Source organism: the organism of the source record quoted next, unplaced genomic scaffold, assembly GCF_019419815.1.
Source record: "Pyrus x bretschneideri cultivar Hongxiangsu unplaced genomic scaffold, Pyrus_bretschneideri_v1 Contig51, whole genome shotgun sequence".
In the NCBI taxonomy this organism is placed as follows: domain Eukaryota; kingdom Viridiplantae; phylum Streptophyta; class Magnoliopsida; order Rosales; family Rosaceae; genus Pyrus; species Pyrus x bretschneideri.
Window position 1 is genome coordinate 2850 of NW_025999789.1, and position 24767 is coordinate 27616.

General features: G+C 36.7%; 1 protein-coding gene across 1 annotated transcript; it reads right to left on the reverse strand.

Moving 5' to 3' along the window:
- Positions 1-1031: 1031 nt before the first annotated feature.
- Positions 1032-24464, reverse strand: LOC103931460 (TATA-binding protein-associated factor BTAF1). The gene is given in 29 exon segments (XM_009340951.3): positions 1032-1496; positions 1657-1869; positions 2162-2244; positions 2317-2426; positions 2805-2854; positions 2948-3211; positions 3300-3527; positions 3850-3954; positions 4875-4943; positions 5025-5514; positions 5907-6445; positions 7393-7872; positions 7954-8073; positions 8318-8761; positions 8850-8989; positions 8992-9274; positions 9684-9857; positions 10626-10857; positions 11988-12199; positions 16066-16134; positions 16245-16377; positions 16725-17304; positions 17518-17626; positions 19123-19442; positions 21090-21171; positions 21910-21964; positions 22086-22300; positions 24038-24132; positions 24307-24464. Coding segments are annotated over 29 exon segments (6114 nt in total). The 5' UTR covers positions 24356-24464; the 3' UTR covers positions 1032-1325.
- Positions 24465-24767: the final 303 nt, after the last annotated feature.

Sequence of the window (24767 nt, forward strand, 5' to 3'; positions counted from 1 at the left end):
ATGCTTGTCATTCATTGCCTTTTACTTGGGTTTTGGGTTTAACAACTTGAAGGCCTAGAATGCCTTTTGCATACCTTTGTTCAAGCCTTTCTTTAAGGGTTTAGGGTTTGTTCAAGCCTTTTAAAGGCATGTGGAGCCTTTATAAAACCACCACACACCATTTTTTTTTACTTTCCAATTGTCATGCATTTTCGAGACATAACTTTCCCTCAATATGTCCTGATGTGGCATTCTTGTTCACAGTTTGCGATTGTTGCACCTTAGCTAGGGATATTGTGCTTTTGTGATGCATGAAGTGGAATGTATGTGCATGCCTTCCCTTTGTTGTGCCTTTTTCATTCCCTGGTGTGCCATTTTTGTAAAGACCTTGTCTTAGTCATGCCTTTGCAAAGTATTGCTTGCCTTTGTGATGCACTGGCGTGGCATTCTTGTTCGTTCCTTTACAAGTCATATGGTGCCTTTCCCTTCTTGTGTCATTGCAAAGCTAAGATGCCTTGTCATGGGGGATGCTTTATTATAGCCATGCCCCTTTCAAAGCCAAAGGCAACAAAAGATACAACTTGCATTGCCAAAGACAGCACAAGGCCCCACTTTACCAATGTCAATGCACGACCACCTTTCTTACACTAGGCAATGCAAAGGCGCGACTTACTTGTCCAAAGGCACTGCTATTACGCAAGGCGCCAATTCCATGGCCATACACAAAACAAGGCTCCTCTTGCTTGGCCAGAGACCCAACACATGCAGCATTTTACTAACCAAAAGCAACCAAATGCGCTACTTAATAGCTTATTAATTGCAATAATAACATAATCTGTCTATAGTTTCATAAAAGATGAAAGGTGTTTTTCAGGTTGTCCTGTACAATGTGTCCTCCATGACATGCTTGTTCTTGCCATGCATTTGCGATTTTTGTGCTTTACCTTTTTTCATGCCTTGGCAATCAAGTATGAAATATGATGATGTACTTCACTCCTTAAGTATATTGTGAATAACCAAAAATTTAATAGATTGTTTACCCAACAAAATAATTCCTGGTTATGGCCAACTTAAATAAGAAAAGAGGCTGATTGTATTTACACGATACGGATTATACAATTCTCTTTCCCTCCAAAACTTCTTGGTCATCTGTCACCAATCATCATTAACCCTGATGCCAGGTTTCACTCCTGGAACTACTCATTCAACTCTTGTCCCCAAGTCCTGAAATCATAAAGATATGGGAGAACTAACGAAAGGGAAGGGTACGGCTAGAGTTACAATGTCAAAATTTGGGTCCTGACATGCTGCAGAAATATACTGTGTACTAGGAGGAAGGCTTCGCATCAACCATCAAGCTTTGCCAAGAAGTTACTGAGATTGTATTCTTCGGTGTACTGTGATTGATCCCACAACTCCTCCAGCCCACCAAGAATTGCTTTCAACCCCTTTCCAGTGCCCATTAATTTCATATCTCCATCAAATTTTCCATCGGGATGCTTTAATATAGAAGTTCCCTAGAAAACAAACAAATAGTCGAAACTTTTCATTGACATCAATTAAGAACTTGCAGCAGACACGTAACAATTCAATTACAACTTGTAGAAACTCATATTAGCTTCTGTAAACGTGCACAGCATCCAAAATGAATTCAGAAAATAGACCAGCCAGCAATACCTTTTTGGACGTTTCTGCAGTAGCAAATAGATCAAGCAGTTGGTCTGTATTCATGGTTTTCATACTAGCATTTTCAGCATTAATGACTGCATTAGCTACTGAAAGCTTAAACTTTTGCAAGCTCATAACTTTCTCTTCGAGAGTGCCACGCATAATAAGGCGATGGACATTGACAACTTTTTTCTGACCTAATCTGTGTGCTCTGTCCATTGCCTGCAGGTCAAAAAAAGGGTAAATAACAACGTATAATGCTGAGCAATTAGGGAGCTTCAATGAAGTTCATCTCAGAGATCTTTTATTGAAAACTAGACTTAAAATGTGATAGAAGGCATCTGTATCCAATTTCAAGAGACGATGATGTGCAATTAGGGAGCTTTATTGAAGTTCATCTCAGAGATCTTTTCCTGAATGCTAGACTCAAAATGTGACAGATGGCCTCTGCTTCCAATTTCAAGAGATTAAAATTTCGACTCCTTAGAGGATAAAGACAGCAAAAGACAGTCACCTGATGATCCCGCATGGGGTTCCAGTCATGCTCCATGAAGACGAGTGTGTCTGCAGATGTCAGGTTCAAGCCCAGCCCACCAACTGCAGAAAGTGATTAAACTTTAGTAACACTCTGATTGAATCTAGTACGCAGGCAAAGGATAAAATGCCAACCATGGGTTGTGAGTAGCAGGACATCGATTGTAGGATCCGAATTGAAAGCTTTGACAATATCAAAACGTTTTTCAGGTTCAACTGACCCATCCAGCCGCAAGTAGGTTACACTGCTTTAAAGAAACACATAAGACCACTGGATCACTATACCATACCATACAAGAGGATAAACATTGTGAAAGCAATTGCACAAGTTCACTATACTAGAGGATGATTCTTCTACAGGTTATACCCACCATATCTAGAATTTATTCGTCACATGTACTCAACCCCCTGATTTCTGGCATATTAATTTTTCTAGGTCCAAAAACCAGATTTCTAACTGAAACAGTTAGAACTCATGTAATACTGTTACTTATCACAATTGTGGGACAAGATTGTGAGAGAACTCAACACTAGAATAACTTTCCACTCCAAAACAGTCTTTAATAAGATTAGCAGACTTCAACAACTAACAAAGATGCATGAGAGAGGTTTACGAGACCAACCTCTTCATATGAGTATGAAATAAGTCTCTTTCTATTAAGTCCAGAAATGCCTGCATGAGAAGCCATTGCGCATTATAAACCATGAATTAAAGCTAAGCACAGATAGCTTAAAAGAGAATAAGTCAAACATAAACGGACAATACTTTATGTTGAGCAAATATCAAGACTCTGTGCTGCCCCACACTTATGGCACCTTCAGAACTAGAAGCATCAACACCTATTCCACACTCTTCAAGAATCTCCTGAAGTGCAACTAGTTTGGGAGAGTGGTATGGCTTGTGCAATTCTGAAATTGTATCAGAGCCTCCCGGTAGTAGCTCTGACAAAAGGCATGCAATTGAATCTGGGACCTTTTTTTCAAGAACAAGCAATGGGTGACTGCAAAGTTTAAGCAAGTACTGAAGTGCCTGAAACAAGAACAAATAACATCCATTCAATGATAGGAACATACTGAAGCAAAAGAGAACTAAACACAAAAATAAACAACACAATTACCTGAAAAACATGGGATGAAGCTCTAGGTGATTCACTATGCCCTCCTGTATCTGCTGTCTCATTTTGTTTTACAATACTTGAGATCTCTCGTCTCACATGTGACCCAGAAAACTGTTCGTACAATTTCAATTGTACAGGGCTCAGGTCACAGAACCTGTCCTGAATAATTTTCTCAGGAAGATCAGACAAGACTTCATCTTTTGTTCGACGGAGGAGGAAAGGCATGACCTATTTGACAGAATTTTTTAGTCAGGAAAGTCAACAATTTCTACATAAACTCTTATCACTTTTGCCAACAGTTAGTACTAAGCCAGCTAATTTCACCAGAGAAGTATCTCAGTGAACAATTTGCACTCTTTAAAATTCCAGAACTTGGAATGCACAGAAAATTTCATACATACTTGTAAAAGTTTGACCATAGTATTATTTTTCACATCAGTATCCAGTGAGATTGCAAGGTCAACTACCAAGGGGGCACAATTTTTTCAAGATGCTTGATTTGCAAAAAAATAACGAGTGGTATCACAAAAAAGGAAGAAAGGAAATTTACCTGCTTGTGCAATGCTTCCATCGCAAGTGCTCCTGCTTCAGCATCCTTGGCAGAGCACTTAGGATCTCTGGCTGCCACCAGTGGTTTCCCAAAAGTGGCTTGGAACTGCCCAAAATAACATTAAAACAACAGATTTATTTATTTATCATGTCAGATTGACAATTGTTCGGGGAAATGTGTACTACAGTGTTACACACAGAATGTACATACATCTAAATTTTTCAAGAGATTAGCAAATCATGAAAGAGAAATTACAATCACTTAAACTGATAATGGAGACTATCCAAACATAGAGTTGATTACGGGAAAGACAGAATTTTAAATAATATTACTTTCTGATAGATGATGTTCATCTTCGTCAAACCAGACTCTTAATAACTTTATAAGTACACTCTTAACAGAAAGAAAACACAATGTAAGTTACGCTCTTAAAATAATTGTACGCTATTAGGAACCCTCATTCTAGACTTTTTAAGTGTTAAATCAGAGTAGTTTCTCTCTTGATTATGTTATTCTCCAAATTGGAGGATATATATAGCAATACAAACAATCCAGATCAAGTATGAAACCAATAAGTCAAATATGACTGCTATGAATCTACTGCCTACAATCTACATTTACTCTATAGAATCAACTCTATTCTTTATATGAGATTTCTTGTCTGATCTTTAGTCAAGATTTCTGCTTCAATTATTGCCAGCCAACACTTTATAAGTAGAGTCTTTGGAGATCAAAAGTTACAAAGATAGATACTCTGAGCCCCTGCTCCCAGAATATAGGGTTTTAAGATTTTTCTAAACTACCAAGCAACATGGCCAAATTCATTTATTTGAGTTCCTGTAAAGATTTATGTGGGTATCTATCAGAAAATTATTTATGTGGGTTTAGCCTGAAAGCCACCATGTGTTTTCAGAGTTTGTTTTTATGCTTACTTCTATAAGAGAATTCTATCTGCCACATAAAAAAATTCAAGGAAAAAACAAACAAAAAAATATAATATATAACAGAAGAAGGCGAAAACACACCTGCCTCTCTGTTCCAAGAAAGCCGGGCATTAGGAAGTCAAAAAGGGACCATAAATCCATGACATTATTCTACAACAAAAGGTAGGTCCTTTTCAGAAGAAAATAGAAAATCAGTTTTAAGGTAATTTCATGAATCAGTGAAAGACCAACCTGGATTGGTGTTCCACTCAATATCAAACGATGCTGGGCTTTCAATTGCTTCACTGAAAGTGTAACTTTTGACTTTGCATTCTTGATCACATGTCCTTCATCTAAGATACAATAGTTCCAGATAAGCTTCCCAAGATAATCAATATCTTTGCGGATCACGTCATATGATGTTATTATCGCATTATGCTTTCCAAAATGTTCTCGAAGTGCAATGCGCTCTTGAGCAGAACCAACATATTGGAGAGTAGATATTACGGAAAGATCAATGTACTTCTCTATCTCAAAGGCCCAATGTCCAACAAGTGTTGATGGGCAGATAATTAAAGATGATGGAAGATTGCCGCCATTCGAAGTTTGATGTTCGACTATATCAGAAGCCACAATAGCCAATGCTTGAAGTGTCTTACCAAGACCCATATCATCACATAAGATTCCATGAAGCTTGAAACGTTTTAAAAAGGCTAACCAATTTATGCCTTCCTGTTGATACCTATAACCAAAAGAATCTGTTAGGAACCAGAATGTTGATTCACTGCAAAGTCAAACCAATTTATACCTATACCAGTAAGCCTTAGAAAATAGAGTACTCCTGTATCAACCCAACTAACAGTCAACCTCAGCCACCAACCTTCTACATGACTCTACCAGTAAGATATACAACAATTTAGATATATTTTCTCTTTTCCGCAATTCTAACCAGTATACATTATAAACATAGGTTTAGTATACAGCTACACATCGTGAATAAACCAGACACAAACATATGTAAAATGTCCCCAGTTCATTTAGAGTTGTAGTCTTTAGCTGTTACAAAGATAAATATCAAGCCAAGTTTCAAAAGTCTTAGCCACGAATTCATTCAACATTAAGTATTTTAGCTACCTTCTCAGTGTCACTTTCAGTTCAGTACAAAGCTTGTAATCATCAATATGGGAATTGTCAAGTAGTTGCTCCAGAAATGTTGCATCTTCTACACTTCTGGAGAAACCTTCAGTTAGTCCAACAGGTGGAGGGAGGCCCCGTGCTAGTGGAAGAAGAGGTACAAGAGCAGCAAAACTGTGAGTCACACTCTGTCTTACAGACTGATCACAATCACTCATACACCTTAGAAGAGGGACAACTAAGAAAGGAGCATATGGAACCAGCTCCACACCCAATCCTTGGACAAGCAAACTAATAAGCATGCCTGCACCTTGTCTGGCACCAACAGATGTCGTATCCCCTAACATGGGTATGGCATTTTCAATTACAGCTCCCATCACATGCATTTCCATTGACTTGGCCATTGTGGTGATGCATCTAGAGGAAGCCAATCTAACAGCAACATGGGAATGACGAACGCACTTCAATATGTATGGAAGAAGGGTGAGCAGTTTTGGTTTCAGATCCTCATTTAGCATTGGAGCAATAGAACGTACTACCTGCAAGTTTTGAGACAATTTAGGTTTCAAGTCCGTAGGTCCCCAAATTTTGACGGTTTACCATTTGTAATGCAATAACTCATATGTTACAATCTAAAATTCCAAAAATTGTCATGTCCTAATTTACAATCAAGTAAAGGTAGATAGTTCAGAACTAGAAAGAAAACCCAAAGAAAAGGAAAATGTCATTTATCAATACACCTAGATTGTTATGGATAAAAAAGACATTAGCAGCTAATGCAACAATATGACCCAAATAGTTGAAACAGAGCACGAACAAAACTTCTGATAAGATCGGGCAAGTCTTATTTTTAACCTTTGGCCTTCAGAAAAATAAGCAGTCAAGAAATTAAGGTTGGCCATTATTAACCAGGAAAGTATTAAAAACACAAAACCATTCGAGAAGTGAGTGAAGCAGCATCAAGTTGTCATGTTGAGTAAAGATGGATATGCTTCTTAAATTTTATCTTCCCCTTTTCTTCTAGTTCCCTGATCTTATTATTTACAAACCCACACTCATATTTTTTTTTTTTGGGTCAATACACTCCTATTATTTTAGACAATATCAAAAAAATAAAAAGGAAAAGGAAAAAGAAATTGCATGTGCTTCCAATTTTCATTCCACATACCCACAACATCTCAGTTCATGTAAATACTTTTCCTTAATTCTGAAACCTTGACTGGTCTCTGGTCCTTTATCTCTCTATTAGTGATCTTGAATCCCCGTCATTTTGAAGTAACAAAAGAGCGAACAATTCTCATAGTTTTTTTTTTAACAATTTAATAGACAATTTTCATATTTGTAACACCTTTTGACATTTACTGATGTATATGCAATATCATACGCAAAAAATATTAGTACCGAATGCAGTCAAATATTAATACTGAATGCAGCCACAAGATTTAATAGAAGTAACACAACCAAAAAAATCAAGAATGATAAGAACCTGGATATTATTTATCAAGGTCTGGGGATCCTTCACAGATTCCAGAGTTTGTGTAATTTTCTTTTCGTCTGCAGGATTAAGGGACTGAATACTACTAGGCTTAAGCATTTCAGTGAGGCAATCCCAAAGTTTTGGAAGCTCGTCAAATAATGAAGCACCAAACTTCATACAAAGATGCCTCAAGGCAAGTTCAGAACCTCGTCTACTAATAAATCCCTCAACCTTTGAGCGATCTTCGATTCCAGCCAGAATGACCTTTGATTTCTGCTTACCAGTATTTGTCCCAAAAGATAGGAGATCTTGGTCATCAATAATATCTATGGAACAGATGACTGCAGCTTGAGGTGTTTCTCTAGGATCCATACATGTTAAATTACATATATTCTTAATTAACTTATCATTTGGGCTTCGGCTACGTGAAATACAGTGAGAAATAAGCTCTGCAAGTGCCTCAGCTGCCTTCTCTTGTAGTATTTCCTCCTTCCCAAGAGATTTTAGATTATCAGATTAAATAACTAAGCAACCATAGGATTAAGAAAGCAATTATATATAGAAGATTACCTGTTCTCTTTTGATAGAAGCCATCAAAGGCAAAATAATGGGATTTAGTCGTTCAGGAAGCTCTGACATCCAAACAACAGAAGCAGCAACAAGAGAAGAGACAGTAACATGTAGATTGCTCTGCAGATTGTTACAGAATGTAACAGTGAGCAAAAGGTAAACCACTCAAATATAATTAACAACGAGCAAAAGGTAAACTCTCAAATATAATTATAGAATTGGGGAAAAGCTAATACAAAACCCTTAATAAAAATGAAAAACGTTGGACACCGTTCCAATAATTCCATTAAAAAAAAGAGATGTATCCTTCTGCCTAGCACTTAAAGAAGCATATCAAGAATATGCAATTATGTCCCACAATTACCTGAACACATTTTAAATATCCACAAGTTGTCAGAAGTCGTTGTTTTGCTGACTCTATATCATCAACAATGTGCCTTTCCAAAGAATTGTTCCCCCCAATATCATTACACAACATTGGAAGTTTCGATGCAAAATTAATTGCATTGTCCACGTTCAACTTTTCCAAGTCAATTTTGGTAGTAGACAACAAACTTTGAAACATACCCGATGATTGAATAGCATTTAACAACTGACTAGCCTCAGAACGCATCTTACAATACGTTCTCGAAAGCTCGGCATAAGGAAGACGTGGATCGTTTGTAGGGAATGCAGGTTCAAGGCATGCCAAGAAATCCAACATCAAATTTTTGAGATGGTTCAGAAAACCTGGCATAACTCCAGCATTTTCAAACACACCTGCCCTTTTAATCTCTTTGAACCAAGAAATAAGAACCATAGATGCCACCTGATTGCATATGAGTAACGATTAAATATACAAATACTGAAAAAGGAAGGGAATGATGGTGGAACTTGGATTTAAAATCAAATGGTACCTGCCGCTGGACACCAGATAAAGAGGTAAAGGCATCAGTCAGTGGATCAATTACATACTGCATTGAGCCTTCGTGCAATCTAGAAGCAAAAACTCCCAATGCTGCTGCAGTAACCACTCGGGTATGAGTCACAGACATTCAACATCCGCACCAACAACTATCTGAACATTATTGGTTGAAGCATCTCCACCTTTTTCCTCTGGAATATATCCCTTCGAAGATTCCAACCCAATGTTTCTACAAGACTCATTTTCAAGCTTCACAGCTCTCATTTTAGCTGCTGCTTTAAAATGACTCTTTCGTGGGAGAGCAACAGGCCAAAACATTTTTGTAGAATCTAATGCTGAACCATACGAAGTAGTTGCAAGTTCTATCCAAGAGGACATATATAACCTTGCAGCAATTTCCAAGTCACCTAATGGACACTAGTATAACGAGGGAGAGAGAAAGAGGGAGAGAGAGAGAGAGTTAGAATGAGCACAAATTTTTGCAAATAAGAATTAGTAAAATGTTACCAAAAGCAAGAAACAGCAAGCAAGAGCAAAGGCATAAAATCAAGAAACTGGAAGCACGTGGTGTGTCAATTGCATACACAAATGTAGAAATGTGGAAAACAATATCCAGGTAAAAGTAAAAAAGACATCCGTAAAAGGTTTAGATTATTTGCGCCTCCATATAAAAGTCCCACACAGTCACGCTAATGTGAGAGCAGGTCACATTTTCATATCCTTTTGTTAACAAAAAAAAAAAAAAAAAAGCAGATAAATACATCTTCAACAAGGGGAAATAAACAAAAGTACAATGAAACCTATTCATTATCACAAAGTAAAGAACCTGAACAAGGAGCCTCCAAACTCTCTCTGAAAGTTTCAAAATTTCATCATTTGATTCAAGCAGTAAATTTTGAAAAACAATCCGAAGGGTATCACCCAAAATAAAAGATGGCCAAAATGAAGTACTCGAAGACTCAGAGATGCTCCTTTTGTATCCTGCTTCAAGTAGTCGTTCCTGCAAATGAAAATGCATGGTAGAGAATTAACTGTAAATAAACATATTACAGGCATGCAAACAAATAATTACACATACTTAAGAACATCTGAACCCTGATGCACAAGTAAGCATTTTATAAATGTCACAGACGGATTAGTACCAATAAAACATTTACTTGTTTAAACACAAGAAAATATAACATTAGATAGATGGTAATGGCAAAATCACGTCACTTGTGGTGGGACAACAGGAATAGTCTGGCTTTGGTAATAAAGCTAGTGTTACTAATATACCAGACCAAAAGTCAAAGCAAGTCACATTATGGTCAATGGGGATTGGCAGCGTCTTGCTAGATCCGATCAGCTTCTCATTATTTGTAATGGTTATCTTGTTGTCCAATGAACATAATTAACAGTCAAAATGTGGTGTGCACACCAGGAAATCTAGTATTTTAAATAGTTACAACACTCGCAACGCCAGTAGGAGTGCCTTTGCTAAAGACAAGAGGGTGAAACTGCCTGATTTATGCATTGAATCATAAGCATGCTTTCATAACTTGGTTGCAGGTCAATATGACATTAACAGATTTTGTGTTTTGGGTTTTTTATTTCTTGCTCTAATCTAAATAAAACTTAAATCCATCCTTGTATGCTTTTATATGTAACAAAACACTTGTATTGACAAAAGACAAAATAGTCTAAAGACTTTAATAGACAATTTATATATTTTTTTAAATGGTACAAAATTGTATAACAAAACTACTACAGACCAAGAGGAGAAGTTTACCAACGTGCGGATAGCTGAATAACGAATTGATGTGATACTATGCCTCATAAAGGGCCACAACCGTGGTGCAAGTGTTGATAACATGAAAGGATTATCATGCAAAATTAATCCTTCTCCAGTATCATCAATGCTACCAAATTCATTTAAACCAAACTCCTTCGGTGTCAAATCCTCAAAAATCCAAGGAATCATGTCTTCCTGGGAATATATTTCCGCCAACAGATTCATTACGCTGCAAAAACAATATCCATGATTGATATAAGGAGTAAGGACTAATATTCCTATGACAGAAGTTGGTTATAAGCTATATATTAGATTTTCACTAAATTTACAAGTGTGATCTGTCTTAGGCGGATAAGAAATGTGCCAATAAGAATCTCTCATCAATTACAGTAAACACAACTGATTATTAAGTTTTTTTCTATTGACTACTATCTGCCCACACACAAAGTGCATGTGGACTTTTTACTAACTAGTATCTGCCCACACACAAAGTGCCTGTGGATTGTTTACTTTTTTTATTTAAAATTGAAGGAGAGAGGAAGAGAGTGAGAGGGAACGTGAGAGTGGGGGAAAGGGAGAGAGGTTTGTTTTTTATTTTTTTTTAAATTAGAGATAATAAAATCATATGTAGGTGAGGCTTAAACAAAAAATAGCAAAATTTTGTTTTGTGAAATTACACTATTGTCCTTAACTGTTGTGTTGTGATAGAAGACAAAATTGTCTTTTCACCCTCTTTTGGTTGACAAAGAGGGTTTCATAAATATATAATAGCTTTAGATCAATTGAGAAGCTATAAAAAAATAAGACGAGACTCCGAGAGTCTGAAATCCTAGATGCAATTACAAACCGAAGAAGACAACAAACTAAATGACAAGAAGTCTGTGAAATCCTTCCTAGATGCATATACAAACCGAAGAAGACAAACTAAATTCAAGTCACACTCACCCCATATCAAGATGAATTGTGTATAAAGGTTCATCTTTATTTTTTTTCACATAATTTATATCATACCATATCATTTAGGAAAATTGCCGTATGTACCACCAGATTGCAAAGTTTTTCCAAAAATACTGTCTTTTTAAAATCCATGCACAAATACCACCAATAAAGACATTTATATCAACCTCTGTTCTCCCATTTCTCTCCAATTTTCCAAATCTTCCTCCTACCCCATCCTTTCTCTCCTCTTTGTTCGGTGAAGTGAGCGCACAAGACTTTCCTTATTTCAAGACTTTCCTTATTTGTGTGCAACACATAAATTATCTAGTAAGACATATTACCTTGAGAAGACTATGAAGCATATATTAATAGAAAACAAAAAGGCTAATTGACTACAAAATAATCAACAAACAAGAGTACCTGCTAGTGGATGGACTTAAATCATCCAAATCAAGTAATATATCCCATAGTAACATCACTATAGAATGCAAAGTTTCACCCTTTAAAGCAACAATAGCAGCTGAGGTAGGTATCAAAGCATCTGCAGCTACTGCTCGAACATCATCATCAGGGTCCTCCAGGCCAGCTTTACATGCAGGCAGGACCCGGTCAAGAAAATTATGAAGCATCTCCTGGTGCCATAAAAAGAATCATTTTTTATAAAGAAACGATTGTATTAAGATCAAAGGAATAAAACAAAGAGGATGGTCCAGAAGACCAAACCAGGAAACAGAAAACAAACACGACTAGAAAGCAAAAACATAGAAAACACCCAGTACAAACATTCACATAAAAGTCATCAGAGAAAAGCCGCTTTCCAGTCTATCCTAAGCATAAAAAGAATCATAGTAACTATAAAATGTGATTGACAACAATCAATAATTGCACGGATATTTCACTTTGGTTGTCGGATACGATACTTGTCGTATACTCGTCCAATACATATCATGGTCAACGGATACAACTCTGACTTGATGGATACATGTATCCCACATTTGGGATACATATATCATGCTTTTAGGATACTTTTACACTTTCAAATAAGAAATTAAAGGGAAAAAATTAATGAGACGGAGCTTTATTTGAAATCTGACGTATATGAAGAGCTAGCCTCTAATTGAAACTATGAATACAACTCTCACACTTCTTCTATATATATCAAGGAATTACAACTTTTCTTCTCCAACAAATCAAATGAAATTGAATTTGAACGATGAAATCGAATTCTTGTGTTATCAAAATATGTTCTAAATTATTTATTTTTATTTTTGTGTATTATAATATAATTTAATTGCCATACCTATCGCGTATTGTATCCTACTTTCAGAGATTTTTCATAGTGCCGTGCCATATCATATCGCCATATCCGTATCTGTGTCCGTGCTTCATGGACAAGAATTTTAAAATGCAAGAAGAAACAACCAAACCAAAAGAGAGACGCTTATTCACAGATAATGAAGCGTACGCAGAGTTTGTAAAAGCCACTGAGAAGCATCTCAAGAAAATCTCAGCAGGATTTTTTAAGGTTTGGGTCAGGTGATGAGTGTAGATTTTTCTTCACAAATCACGACTAAAGTAAAAAGGAAACAGGTATAGCATATCTCTCCCTCAATCCTCTTGAGGCACTCAACCTCCCCATAATCACCGAGAAGTTAACCAAACTCAAGCAACAACTAATCCATTTTCTCCATCTTCTACCAAACCCTATTTATTTCAGACACATGATGTCAAAAGGCCAATCAGCAAGATCGTAAGTTTTATCAAACTTTATTCTAATACATATCCTTCCTATCATCCAAATTCCTGAATCACCTCAATAGGGGTGGTGAAGCTTCATCAAAAATTCTTTCCAGTGAGGATAAACTGAAGGCAACACTTTTAGGTATGGATGGGAGCAACAACTCATGAACAGAAAGCAGCTGGTTGAAAAGGCCCATTAAGGAGGAGGTTAGGAAAGAAATTTGTTTTTAATGCCACAAAGACAAAAACCTGGTTGTAGATGGTTTTTCCATAAGCAGCGTTTCAGCAATGTTGGGATATCATGAAACAGGATTTCATGATAGTATTACAGAGGTCTACATCAATAGCCAACATATCTCATTTAACAATAATTTGGGTTCCTTGAGGATAAATGACTATCAGCCCATCAGTCTAGTTTCAAGCTTGTACAAAGTTCTAGCCATAGTTCTGCCAAACCAACCAACCTAGGGAGGACCTGCAGGAGATTCTGGTACAGGGTTACCTTTGCAAGAATTTTTGTGAGAGGTTGGGAAACTTTAGATGCAGTGTTGGTGGGTTGCAGCTTTTGTAGACTTCTGGTCAAATTTGATTGTGCTCCTCCCCTTTTTTTTTTGGACAAGAAACAGAACCTTTATCAACAACAGAAGGATTTACAGCAATGGGATAAGAAACTCACCACCTAAAATACTAGCCAAAACCTCTCAAGGACTAATTTACAAAAATCAAAATCTGAACCTGAACTCATTTTAAGCCGCTAACGCATCCATCAATATAGAAGAATGAGAATAGTCCTCATTCAACACTTAAGCCCAAAGATTCTCTATTACGCTCCACCAAATGTTCAACAAACTGCCAACGCCAGACTGCCCCCCTCAAAGTTTTAGCTTTCTTCCCCCTACCTAGAACCTCGAACTTGGTGCTTCGAATAAGAACAACACTGTATCGAAAAACTTCCTTAAACAACTAGCTCTAACTTCCTTAACTTCCACCACAGCTGTATCAAATCAGAACAAAGTAGTGATTGACGCTCTCCTCTGCTGATTTACCGAGACAACACCACTGTCGCTTTTGAATTTGATCACAAGTATTGACCTTCCCAATAGCCACTAACCACGCAAGGACTTCAACTTTTGGAGCTCCTTTCCAGTTTTTAATATTGTGCTTACTCCTTTTATTAATACATATATTCTATTTCTTACCAAAGAAAAAAAAAATTCCTTAAACATACCCATAGAATACTGTTAGAAACTGTGGATCAAATATAATTGTCCCACGTTCAGTGAATGTCCATATTGCTGTGTATTAAAGTGAAAGCACTCCGATAAAATTAAAAAAATAAAAAAAGTGGAGCAAATTTCACCAAGATGTTTTGAGATAAAACCTCATATCTGAATGGGGCAATGAGGCAATGGGCCATAGGTCCGTGACACAACCCTAACATAGACCTAAGCAGGGAAGCAAGGGAAATACTGATGAAACCTGGGAACAACTGAAAGAAGTGGTTTGCAAATAAGTGGAACCAGAGCCCACAGTTTAGGTTGGGACACTAGGCTCATTATTATCATCAAGGTGGAGCAGACATATGCTCAGATGGCTAACCAATTACCCAATAGGTGGAGCAAATTGGCCTGTGAGATTTTTTAGCATTGGGATGATGATACATAGAGATGGACGGTTATGATAATTCAAGGTGGGACTTGAACGAGGAATTGTGATTTGATCCAAGTTGCAGAATGTTAGGAATTGTGTATCAAATAAAATTGTCCCATATTGGAGAAGTGAATGTCCATACTGGGGTATATTAAGAATGAGTCTTCCTAAGTAACACTAACGACTTTGAGGATAAAATTTAACACATATATGGGTCCATAAAGCCTGACCAGACCACATAAGGGACCTAGTTGGTAAGGTTAGGAACAATAACAATGCAAACCGGGGGAGCAGCAACCAATAGATACTGCAACCCATCTTTCCTTTTTTATTGAGAAAGTAATTAAAATTGATCGAAAATAAGTGCTTCTAGTCACGATAACAATCTTAAAAGTAACAGAAAATATACCAGTTGTGCTGCCCATACCTCCCACTAAAATAGATAAAAATAAACCCACGGCTCATTATAAGTAGATTAGAACAAACCTCATGACAACAATAAGTGCTATAAAGAAACGCTTAACAAAGCTCAATTGGAGGGAGGGAAAAACCCCTTGGCTATCCACTTGCCATGTTCTAACTTCTAAGTGATTATTACTTGTGAATTCCCTTGGTGTCCTTCCCTCATTGGAAAATCAGCAGGTTGTTTTCTAAAGTTCGGGTTTGAAGTGTGTTCCTCTAAAGTGTAATGTTATCAAGAACTTACATGTGAGAAACCCTTTATTTGCATGTCATTTCTTTAATCGAATTAATAACAAGAACTTTAAAATGATGCAAGAAATCCATCAAGAAAAAGAATCTATGTATTCCATTCCCTATATGGATCCTGTTTGTGCATCCATTTCCAGCTCAAAAATAAATGTTCAAACATCAAAATATCACTTAATACCTCAATTTCTAAATACCTGAAATACAAAGAACCACCACAAAAACTATCATTCCGCATCACAAAAATTTGAGCTCTATAATCTATATTATGGAAAATAGTAAAAAATAACACAACATATCAACCAACACATGGTTTTTTTTAGTAATGTCCAAAATATGCATGGTATTCCAGCAAATCGCAAGTTATCTCAAAATAATGCAAATGGAAACAAATATTTACCTGCCGTACGGCAACTAGATACTTAATACCCAATAGGCTTCCATGACGAACTTCCCATTCTGGTCTACACTGAACAAATCAAAATATCAGAAGCGTAAAAACCACAACACCAATAATAACACCCAAGTAGAACCAATGTACAGCACTAAAAGCATGGTAATGCCATAGCTGACATTTACCTGCATCTTCAGCAAGATGTTCAATGTTTCATGAACTAAACCGGGATGCATGTATTTGAACACAACACCCAATGCTTGAGCACAGGTTTCACGTACTGGAGCAACTACCTGATCAGATACATAATCTCCAAAACTGCACCCATAAATAAACAAAAAACATATATTTTATCATTTGAAGATGCATGGAGTTTCATACTAACAGCCACATAATTTAGAACTAAGCAAATTAATAAATTATCATACCTACTTTTCTTTTTCTTTTTTTTCAGGGAGTTTTAACAAATAGCCCACGGTACTGTTCACTTTAACGAAAAACCACATTTTTACAATAAAAAGTCAATCCTGGTACTATTCACTTTACCCTTTATTTTGTCCTTATTGTTAAAACTCAAAGTTTTCAAGCCATTTTCATTAGTTTTCCTTTTTTTTAAATTCTTTTGGGAAAAAGGGCAGACTTGACTAAAAAGAAAAAAGCCATACCGGTCTAGTGACAAGACACACAAGAAACGAATTGCACAATCTTGAAGGAATTCGCAATTTTTAAGCCATGAATGCCTAGCCAGTTTAACCAAGTTCATCATATCACTATTTTCAGAGAGCCTCTTCAGCACATCCATTTTCTGAAAGGACCCCTTGTTATGAGACTGGCCCTTTAACTCAGTTGTCTGAGCTAGTTGCTCACATGGGTCCACCTTAACAGAGCTGAAATGAAGTTGACCATTAACCTGCGCAGAAGGCAACTTACAACCACTGTCTTCTACCTGTATACTGACATCAAAATCCCCACACTTGCTGGAAGAGACCATTGTATCCACAAATGGAGATGTAACATCTTCAAACTTCAGCTTTTTCAGTTCTGGTTCAGATTCATCAATGGGAACTTGCATATTCAAATCAATCTCTCTGTCTCTCTTCATTGTAGATGATGTGCATTTATTTTCTAACTCCCCAATCATTGCACCCACCAGGCTCAAATCAGGAATAAATGCTCCAGCAGAAGCACCTTGATGGGTTAAAATTTCTCTCAAAGCCATCACACTACCATGGCGTACTTCCCAAACTTGGAAAAACAAAAAATTACAAACAATATTGTAAGATTAAATACCATTTAAACGCATATTATCAAAATATATGTATATATGGATACATATATACACATAGATAGAAATATATGGATACATATATACAAATAGATAGAACAGGACAGGCACTAAAAGGATACACCAAGAAGGCAGCCTATGCCCTGCTAGAAATAAAAATAACAGAAGCCAACCTTGATCAAACATATCTAGGATTAGTTGCTCAGCGAAGCTTTGAAAAGGCCACCGCCCCTCTCCATCATGTTCAATTTTTTCTTCATGATTATCGAAGTCCAAAATTTCCTGCATAGCTCATAAACATTAAATGCAGAAACTTATTCCCCCCCCCCCCCCACAAAGGACGAAACTTGTGAGAAAAAAGTAACCAAATTAATTCGGCAACAGAACAATGGTTAGGAAATTTACACCTGAATATCATAAGATGTGAAACCTTTTAAACAATGGCAAATGCGAAAATGAATAATAGCATGTAGAGATCAGCCTGTAAAAGTCTAGTGAAACCTAGTACCAAATCACAAGCAAACCAGTGCATCATATATCCTAGCTAGTAGAAGACTAAACCTTCAAATTGTAAACTTTGAGCCATCCTAAGTTCATAGGCTTACCCTTGCTTTGCAAAGAGGCTGTTTCCACGATGATAACTAATTACATTTCCTTCTTTCTTCACCCTTATAATCATCCCCTTCATAATCCAATCTCCCCTTAACAAGTAAGGCTTAGTCATAAATCAAAAACTTAAATGATAATTCAAGAAACCTTATTATGAAAATTGCATGCAAAATTTATCCAACAAATACAGCGTGTTCTTAGGATTTTGGTTCATCAAATTTAGTGTCCTATTTTGTGTGGGATTGTATTATGGAAATTCAAGGTGACTTCTCCTAAAAGGACTAGGACGGGATCAAAGTTTCCTTGTACAATTAGATTGGGAATACTAGAAGATAGTTTGGAAAAAGGAAAGGAAGTGTGCTTTCCTATGAGGCTATTCCATATAGAATAGGAGACTTAATCAGAAAATAGGCGTGTAAACCACACCCTATACTTATAAATAAGATGCGGCAAGGCTAGGGAAACAGAGAGAAAAGCCAGAGACAGCTGAGAGGGACAAAGAAGTATTAGTTCTAGAGTTTTTCAAAAGTACTGTAACTCCATTATTAATCAAAGAGGCCGTGATTTCTCTACCCAGGGAAATCACAACTGGAAGGGAAAAACCAGAAGAGAGTCAGAATTATAACACGTGTCCCTCAATTGCCTACACTTGAAGTTTACTCCAAGAGCTTTTTTTAATGACACTCCTTGAAAATATATATTACTCAACACAACAATATAAAAAATACAATAACAGAGATACATCAAAGAGCAAGATCCAGAAGAGAGTCAGAATTATAACACGTGTCCCTCAATTGCCTACACTTGAAGTTTACTCCATGAGCTTTTTTTAATGACACTCCTTGAAAATATATATTACTCAACACAACAATATAAAAAATACAATAACAGAGATACATCAAAGAGCAAGATCCAGAAGAGAGTCAGAATTGTAACACGCGTCCCTCAATTGCCTACACTTGAAGTTTACTCCATGAGCGTTTTTTAATGACACTCCTTGAAAATATATATCACTCAACACAACAATATAAAAAATACAATAACAGAGATACACCAAGTGCTTCATATTTTATTACAACCAATTAAGAAGTGTTTGTGTGAAATGGCATACAACATCAAATCAGCTAGCACGAAAAGAAAAAAAAAATGATCAGTAGGGAACCTAGTACCTTGTTAGTCCCAAATGAGTCAGGACATGCCCCCTTTGGTGGTATATTTTGAGCATATGGAACCTCCATATCCCCATCCTCAGACCAACCTTTTGACTGGTCTTTCGAAGTGATTTTTGCTTTTCGTTTTAAAAGATTCAATTCCCTGGGACTTGGCCTTTCTGATAAGACACTAGGAACCATATTTGCAACTAATTGCTGAATATTATGTGATGTAGAAGCTCTTGGATATATCCCGTTCCCATGCGAGTTGTGTGAAATAAGGTCTTCATCTTTTATCATATCATTCACATCCATGAACTGCTCACATATATCCAAACCTGTATAATAAACAGTGAGATTTCTATTAGATCCAAGAGATTGAATTGCAAGTTAGCACACCATAATTAATAACAAAATGTTCCCAATGACTACATTATGAATATAATAAAACACCACTAACTACATATTCTGGTATTTCACAATGGTCTTCCCCCCTTCGTACAGCACTGTGTGGATTAGCAAAACTGTGAGTGATCTAACATATCAAGACTTTTGGCTTCATTGTTGCCATCAGTGTTATAGAGAAGAAAGCCAAGGTTTGTAAGTTGGGTTATATCCAGAGATTGTTTGTTCTTTATGTTAGATAAGCATAAATTACCAGGAAATGGGAAGAAGCAAGCCAAGGTTTTATGGTATCAGTGATTTTTTGGGCAACATTAATGGAAAGAAATAGGCTGATCTTTGGGGATCTCACAGGCAGCATGAATAAGGAGTTGTGGGATAAAGGCCATAATGGTCATCATAATGGGCTTCGGTTTCCTGAGTTAAGAGATTGTTCTTTTCCGGATATTTGCCTTAACTGAAAAGCTGCTATTAGTTAGTTTTATGGAGTTCCAGAGAGGTGTTGAGTTTAGGATGATTATGCTCACGTTTCTGCTTTGTTTTACTTTGTGGACATCCAGTCTGCTCTTGTAAGTTTATTGTTTAAGCATGAAGATTTTGTCTCTTTTCAGAAGAGGGAAAAACAGGGACTGGACAGCTATTGTATGCTAGCTGTATAGTGTATATTGGGGTGAAAGCGAGTAGGCTTGCAACATATCAGCTTTGCTCATGCGGTGACTTGGGTCATATGGATGGAGATAAACAGAAGGATGTTGAAGATTTTCTTGAGTTGGTTTCATGGAGCTCTGGGACAGGATTCTGTTTCTGGCTATTCTTTGAACTTGTTTCCTCAGAGTTCATGGGAATTTCACTTTCTTTGCTTAGGCTAGAATGGATGGTGGCTGTCCTACAATGGCTTTTAGGTCTTTTCCGAGCTGTTTGTGTTGGGTGTCTTCTTTTTTTCTGTGAGTTTCAGAGTTAGTCCTCTTGAACCACCTCTTCATTGTTTTTCTTCTCTCTTAATACCCTTATCACATGTCAGCGAAAAATAAAACTCCAGATGTTAGCCCGAGATCAAAAAGAAAACACATTAAGGAAAAAATTTCCACATTAGAAATCATAATCTGGTACATGGTCATTGGCTTGCACGTCGGATTTGGATGGTAGTTCCAATGGGTGGAAGGGTGGGTAGGTGATATTTGGATGGTGGTGTGTGTTTGCTAAGACAGAGAAAGTTAGGCCCTACCATGCCATGTGCCAGCCAACAAAAGGCCACATCAAGGCAAAACTCAGCAATAAGGAATAAGAATCATCAGATCTGCAGTTCAGATACCTGTCTCACTGATAGCTAAACTTATTCTCAAGTGGACAGCGTCCAGATTTTGTCTTTTTCCATACAATCACTACAGAACATAATGGTTCAAAGAGCCAATCATCTTATCAGTACTAGTAGATTGAATTGAACTTTAAAAATTAACCATTACCCTCTCCCCAACAATCATACACTGTCCATGCTACAAAGACACCAACCTAAAGGGGATTTATCTGTTTTTCCTTTTTGGCCCAGGTATATTATAAGTGCAATAAACTAAACCATTACTAACCTAAACGACATCGAAGTGTTTGTTTCTGTCGAGCCAATTTCTCCCTTGGGTTCTTCATATGATCATTTGCAACATCATACTCCTGTTCCAGAAATGAAAGTATCCATTATAAAGAAGAAATGAAGACTCAAACAAAGCATATTTTTTTGGGTCAGAAAACAAGCATGATCAAAAGCTCACAGAAGATATTAACCAAATTAGGCCATCCTCTTGCACAAACAAACATCTGCAATTCAAAAGGCAGGATCCACAATTCTTTTTATCTTTTATAAGAAGCAAAGATGTTATTTAAAATCAGAAAAGTGATCCATTCAAGAATTATTAAAATGTGTCAGCCTTTTCATATATCATTTAATTAAGTAATGAGACAACTTATCTATTCATTTTATGAAGCCATAGGTCATCTACGAATAGCACAAATCAATGAGCAACCGAACTCCTTTTAGAAATTTAGATATGAATAATCATTAAACTAAATTAAATTAAATTGAACAAAAGTAAAAATAAAACATGGAGAGCACTATAACTCCATCTCTGATCTCTTTATTTTATTTAATATATCTTGAGTCTACAATGTGGCACAGACATAAATAAATAGTTAAAAATGGTTAGACTGGCCTATTAATGTTTCCCACAATTATCTTGTTGTAAATATGAACAAACAATAACACACACATAAATAATAGAATTGCACCTTGACATGGACAATTTGAAGAAACAGCCTATTTAAATTACATAATCAAACAGTAAAATTTAGACATCTTCCCTCATTGACATAAGTGCAATTATGTCAACAAACATACAATAGACACTGCATTACCTGTCCCCCAGATGCAAACAGAGCACCAAACTCCAAAACCTTTCTGAGATCGAAGCTGTTAAGAAAATTCAAAGTTAGATAAACAGCCATGCCTCCAAGAAGACTCGTGTATTCACAGGCACAAATCAAGAGCCAACCAAACAGGGGCACTACGAGTGTATACAATAATGTCGCACCTTCTAAATGATGTGCCAGCAATGTTCGAATCAAAAATAGGGAAAGCAACCATATCTTCAACAGCACCAGATATCCCAGCATCAGACATCTTCGATTTAATACAAGTAAAGAGTTCAATCAAAGAGGTGTGCTTCACATTCTCAGCAATAGCCCCAACAGCATGAGCGGCAGCAACCCTTGTATCCCAGTTTTTGCTATGAAGATATTGTGAAACCTAATCTTGCAAGTTACATAAGTTAAAGACAGATTTTTCACAAAAAAGAAATCAATAAATTCAAAATGGAATATGTAAGAAACAAAAATCTAAGCTATAGCAAAAACTGACATAAAACGTACAAGCATCTATCAACTGTTGTGATTTACGACTCAAAATTAGGATGATGCAGAAATTAGATTTGTGTTACCTATTTCATTTTGTTAATTACCTATTTGATTAGGATTTGGATTTATTTCGAATTAGGATTATTCTCATTGTAACCTAAGACCTATGCACTATAAAAAGGACCTTAGAGTTAGTTTATTTTATGTGCCTTACCATGAGTGTACGGAATTTTCTCTCATTGGGTTTTGGGTGGAGGTTACCGTTGGAAGTCATGAGTGGGCGGCAAATTCTTGGCTCATTCATTTGGCAATTTGGTGAGAATCGATTTGTGAGTTTGCGAGTTAGAGAACAATTTGGGAGAATCTCCTGCGTTTGATTGCTTTGGGCTCTCTACTCATTTGGTTTAGGGTTTGTATTTTGTGGGATTTGGGTTGTGAGAATTTAAACACTCTTTTGTAATCTCCGTTTGTTTAGTGAAATTCCTCGACGTGCTTTGCCCGTGGACATAGGACGCCGAACCATGTTAATCTCTTGTGTTCTTATTTTGAGATTGTTTGTTTCTTCGCTCTTGCCTACAACGTCGATATTTGGTACTTTATTTGAATTCACTTCCGCTTGCACATAAAAGTACAACATCAACAAAAAACAAAACAAAGAGAAAATAATACAACAGTTAGTGGAAAAGTGTTTCATATATTTTTCCTTTCTTTTGAGAGGAAATGCAAAAATCATTGGCAGTCAGTTTCAACTCGTAGTTGATTAACCCTGTTTTTTTAGTGTTTCACGCATTTGTAACCCTTAATTAAAGATGGAAGGAAAACATGTAGATGCGTTATGTTATTGTAAAAGAAAATCAGAATGGTTGGGACAGGTTTTGAGGTTTCGTGGTATTTCATATTCTCTTAGTAGTTCTTGTGCAGTTTGGCATGCCTTTGGGTTAGCTGTCTTTTAAGAAATGTTTCTTTTTTATTTTGGATTCCTGAAAATAGAAATGTTACTGTTGAAATTCATTCTTAATATAAGGCTCTTGTTTAAGTACAGTGAAAATAATTTAACTTTACTTGGTGGTGAATATTTAAACAAAATGGGAAGCAAAATTTTCATGTAAGACACTAAAGTTGTACATTTGCTGGTTTTCTGGTGCCGTGCTCCATCTATTTGGTATCCAGTGTGTTGTGCGCTCAATAGAGTTATACATTTGCTGATTTGCTCGAAGGGCCAATGTCATCATAATAAGAATAGCAAATTTTGCATGAAAGGCACAACCAGACATTTGGAGGTATTTGAAATGCACACAATACTGTTAAAAATACTTTTATCTTAGAAATTTATATGAGTGGATGCTAGCTCTTAGCAGCCCTCACGTTATTCTTTCTTGGATTTCGATCTTTTCATTAACATATATCAGACCTGAATGAAAAAGTGAAGATCTACCTAGCTCTCTAAACACATAAAATGGCAAAAATATTTAAGCTTAGCCACCAGAGAAATGAAGTTGTTGTAACGTTGATTTTCGAATAAACCTCAACTTCCTCATTGGTTTAGTTACATTTTCAAGGCAGCAAAGATGCAGATGATATGGTGTGCACGGTGTAACTGCACAAAAGCAATCGTGGAAGTCAGTAATACCATTTTCAACAGAGAGCTCAAGTCCTGAGGATGCGCTTTGGCAATGTCCCCTATCTGCTGAGCAGCCGTAAATCTCGTCGCTTGGGTTGAACCAGCTATCGGGATTGGGTTAAAGAAAAATTCCAATTGAAACCAAAAAATTAGGAGATCGAGGAAAGAGGGTGATTCAATATGTAACCAAACCAAACAACATGCATTCAACAATAATTTGATTTAATTTAATTTAATAAAGCTGAAAATATAAGAAAAGGAAAAGGTTGAAAGGATACTGTCCAAGAGAGTGAGAAGGCGGTGGAGACGAGAGGACTGCTGGGCCATAATAGATCATCCCAACTCTTAACAATCTAAGTGTCAACAATCGAAGTACTCGCAGTAATCAGCACCTCAGATGGAGGCGAAGGCACGGGCGAGACGACTTACCTGAACAAGTGCAAGATAAAGGCAGCCTAGTGTCTCTCCTTCCTTCTTCCACGGTGGCCTTTTTTTTAATAATCCGGGTGGTGAACACCCCAAACCTTCCACGGTGGCCTTGGTTTCTTCCCCAACCCCGTTTACGGCGACTGCCTAATGATTTTAATTTTTTTTTTTAATTCTTTATTTTTCCGTTGGCTTGTACAGACACAAGAGCTCCGAATTTCCTCTTTTCTACTTCTGTTAATGATAAATTTCGGTTTTCTCTTGGGCCTTTCGGTTGCAGGCTCCGAATGGGCTTTGAATTACATGGGGGCCA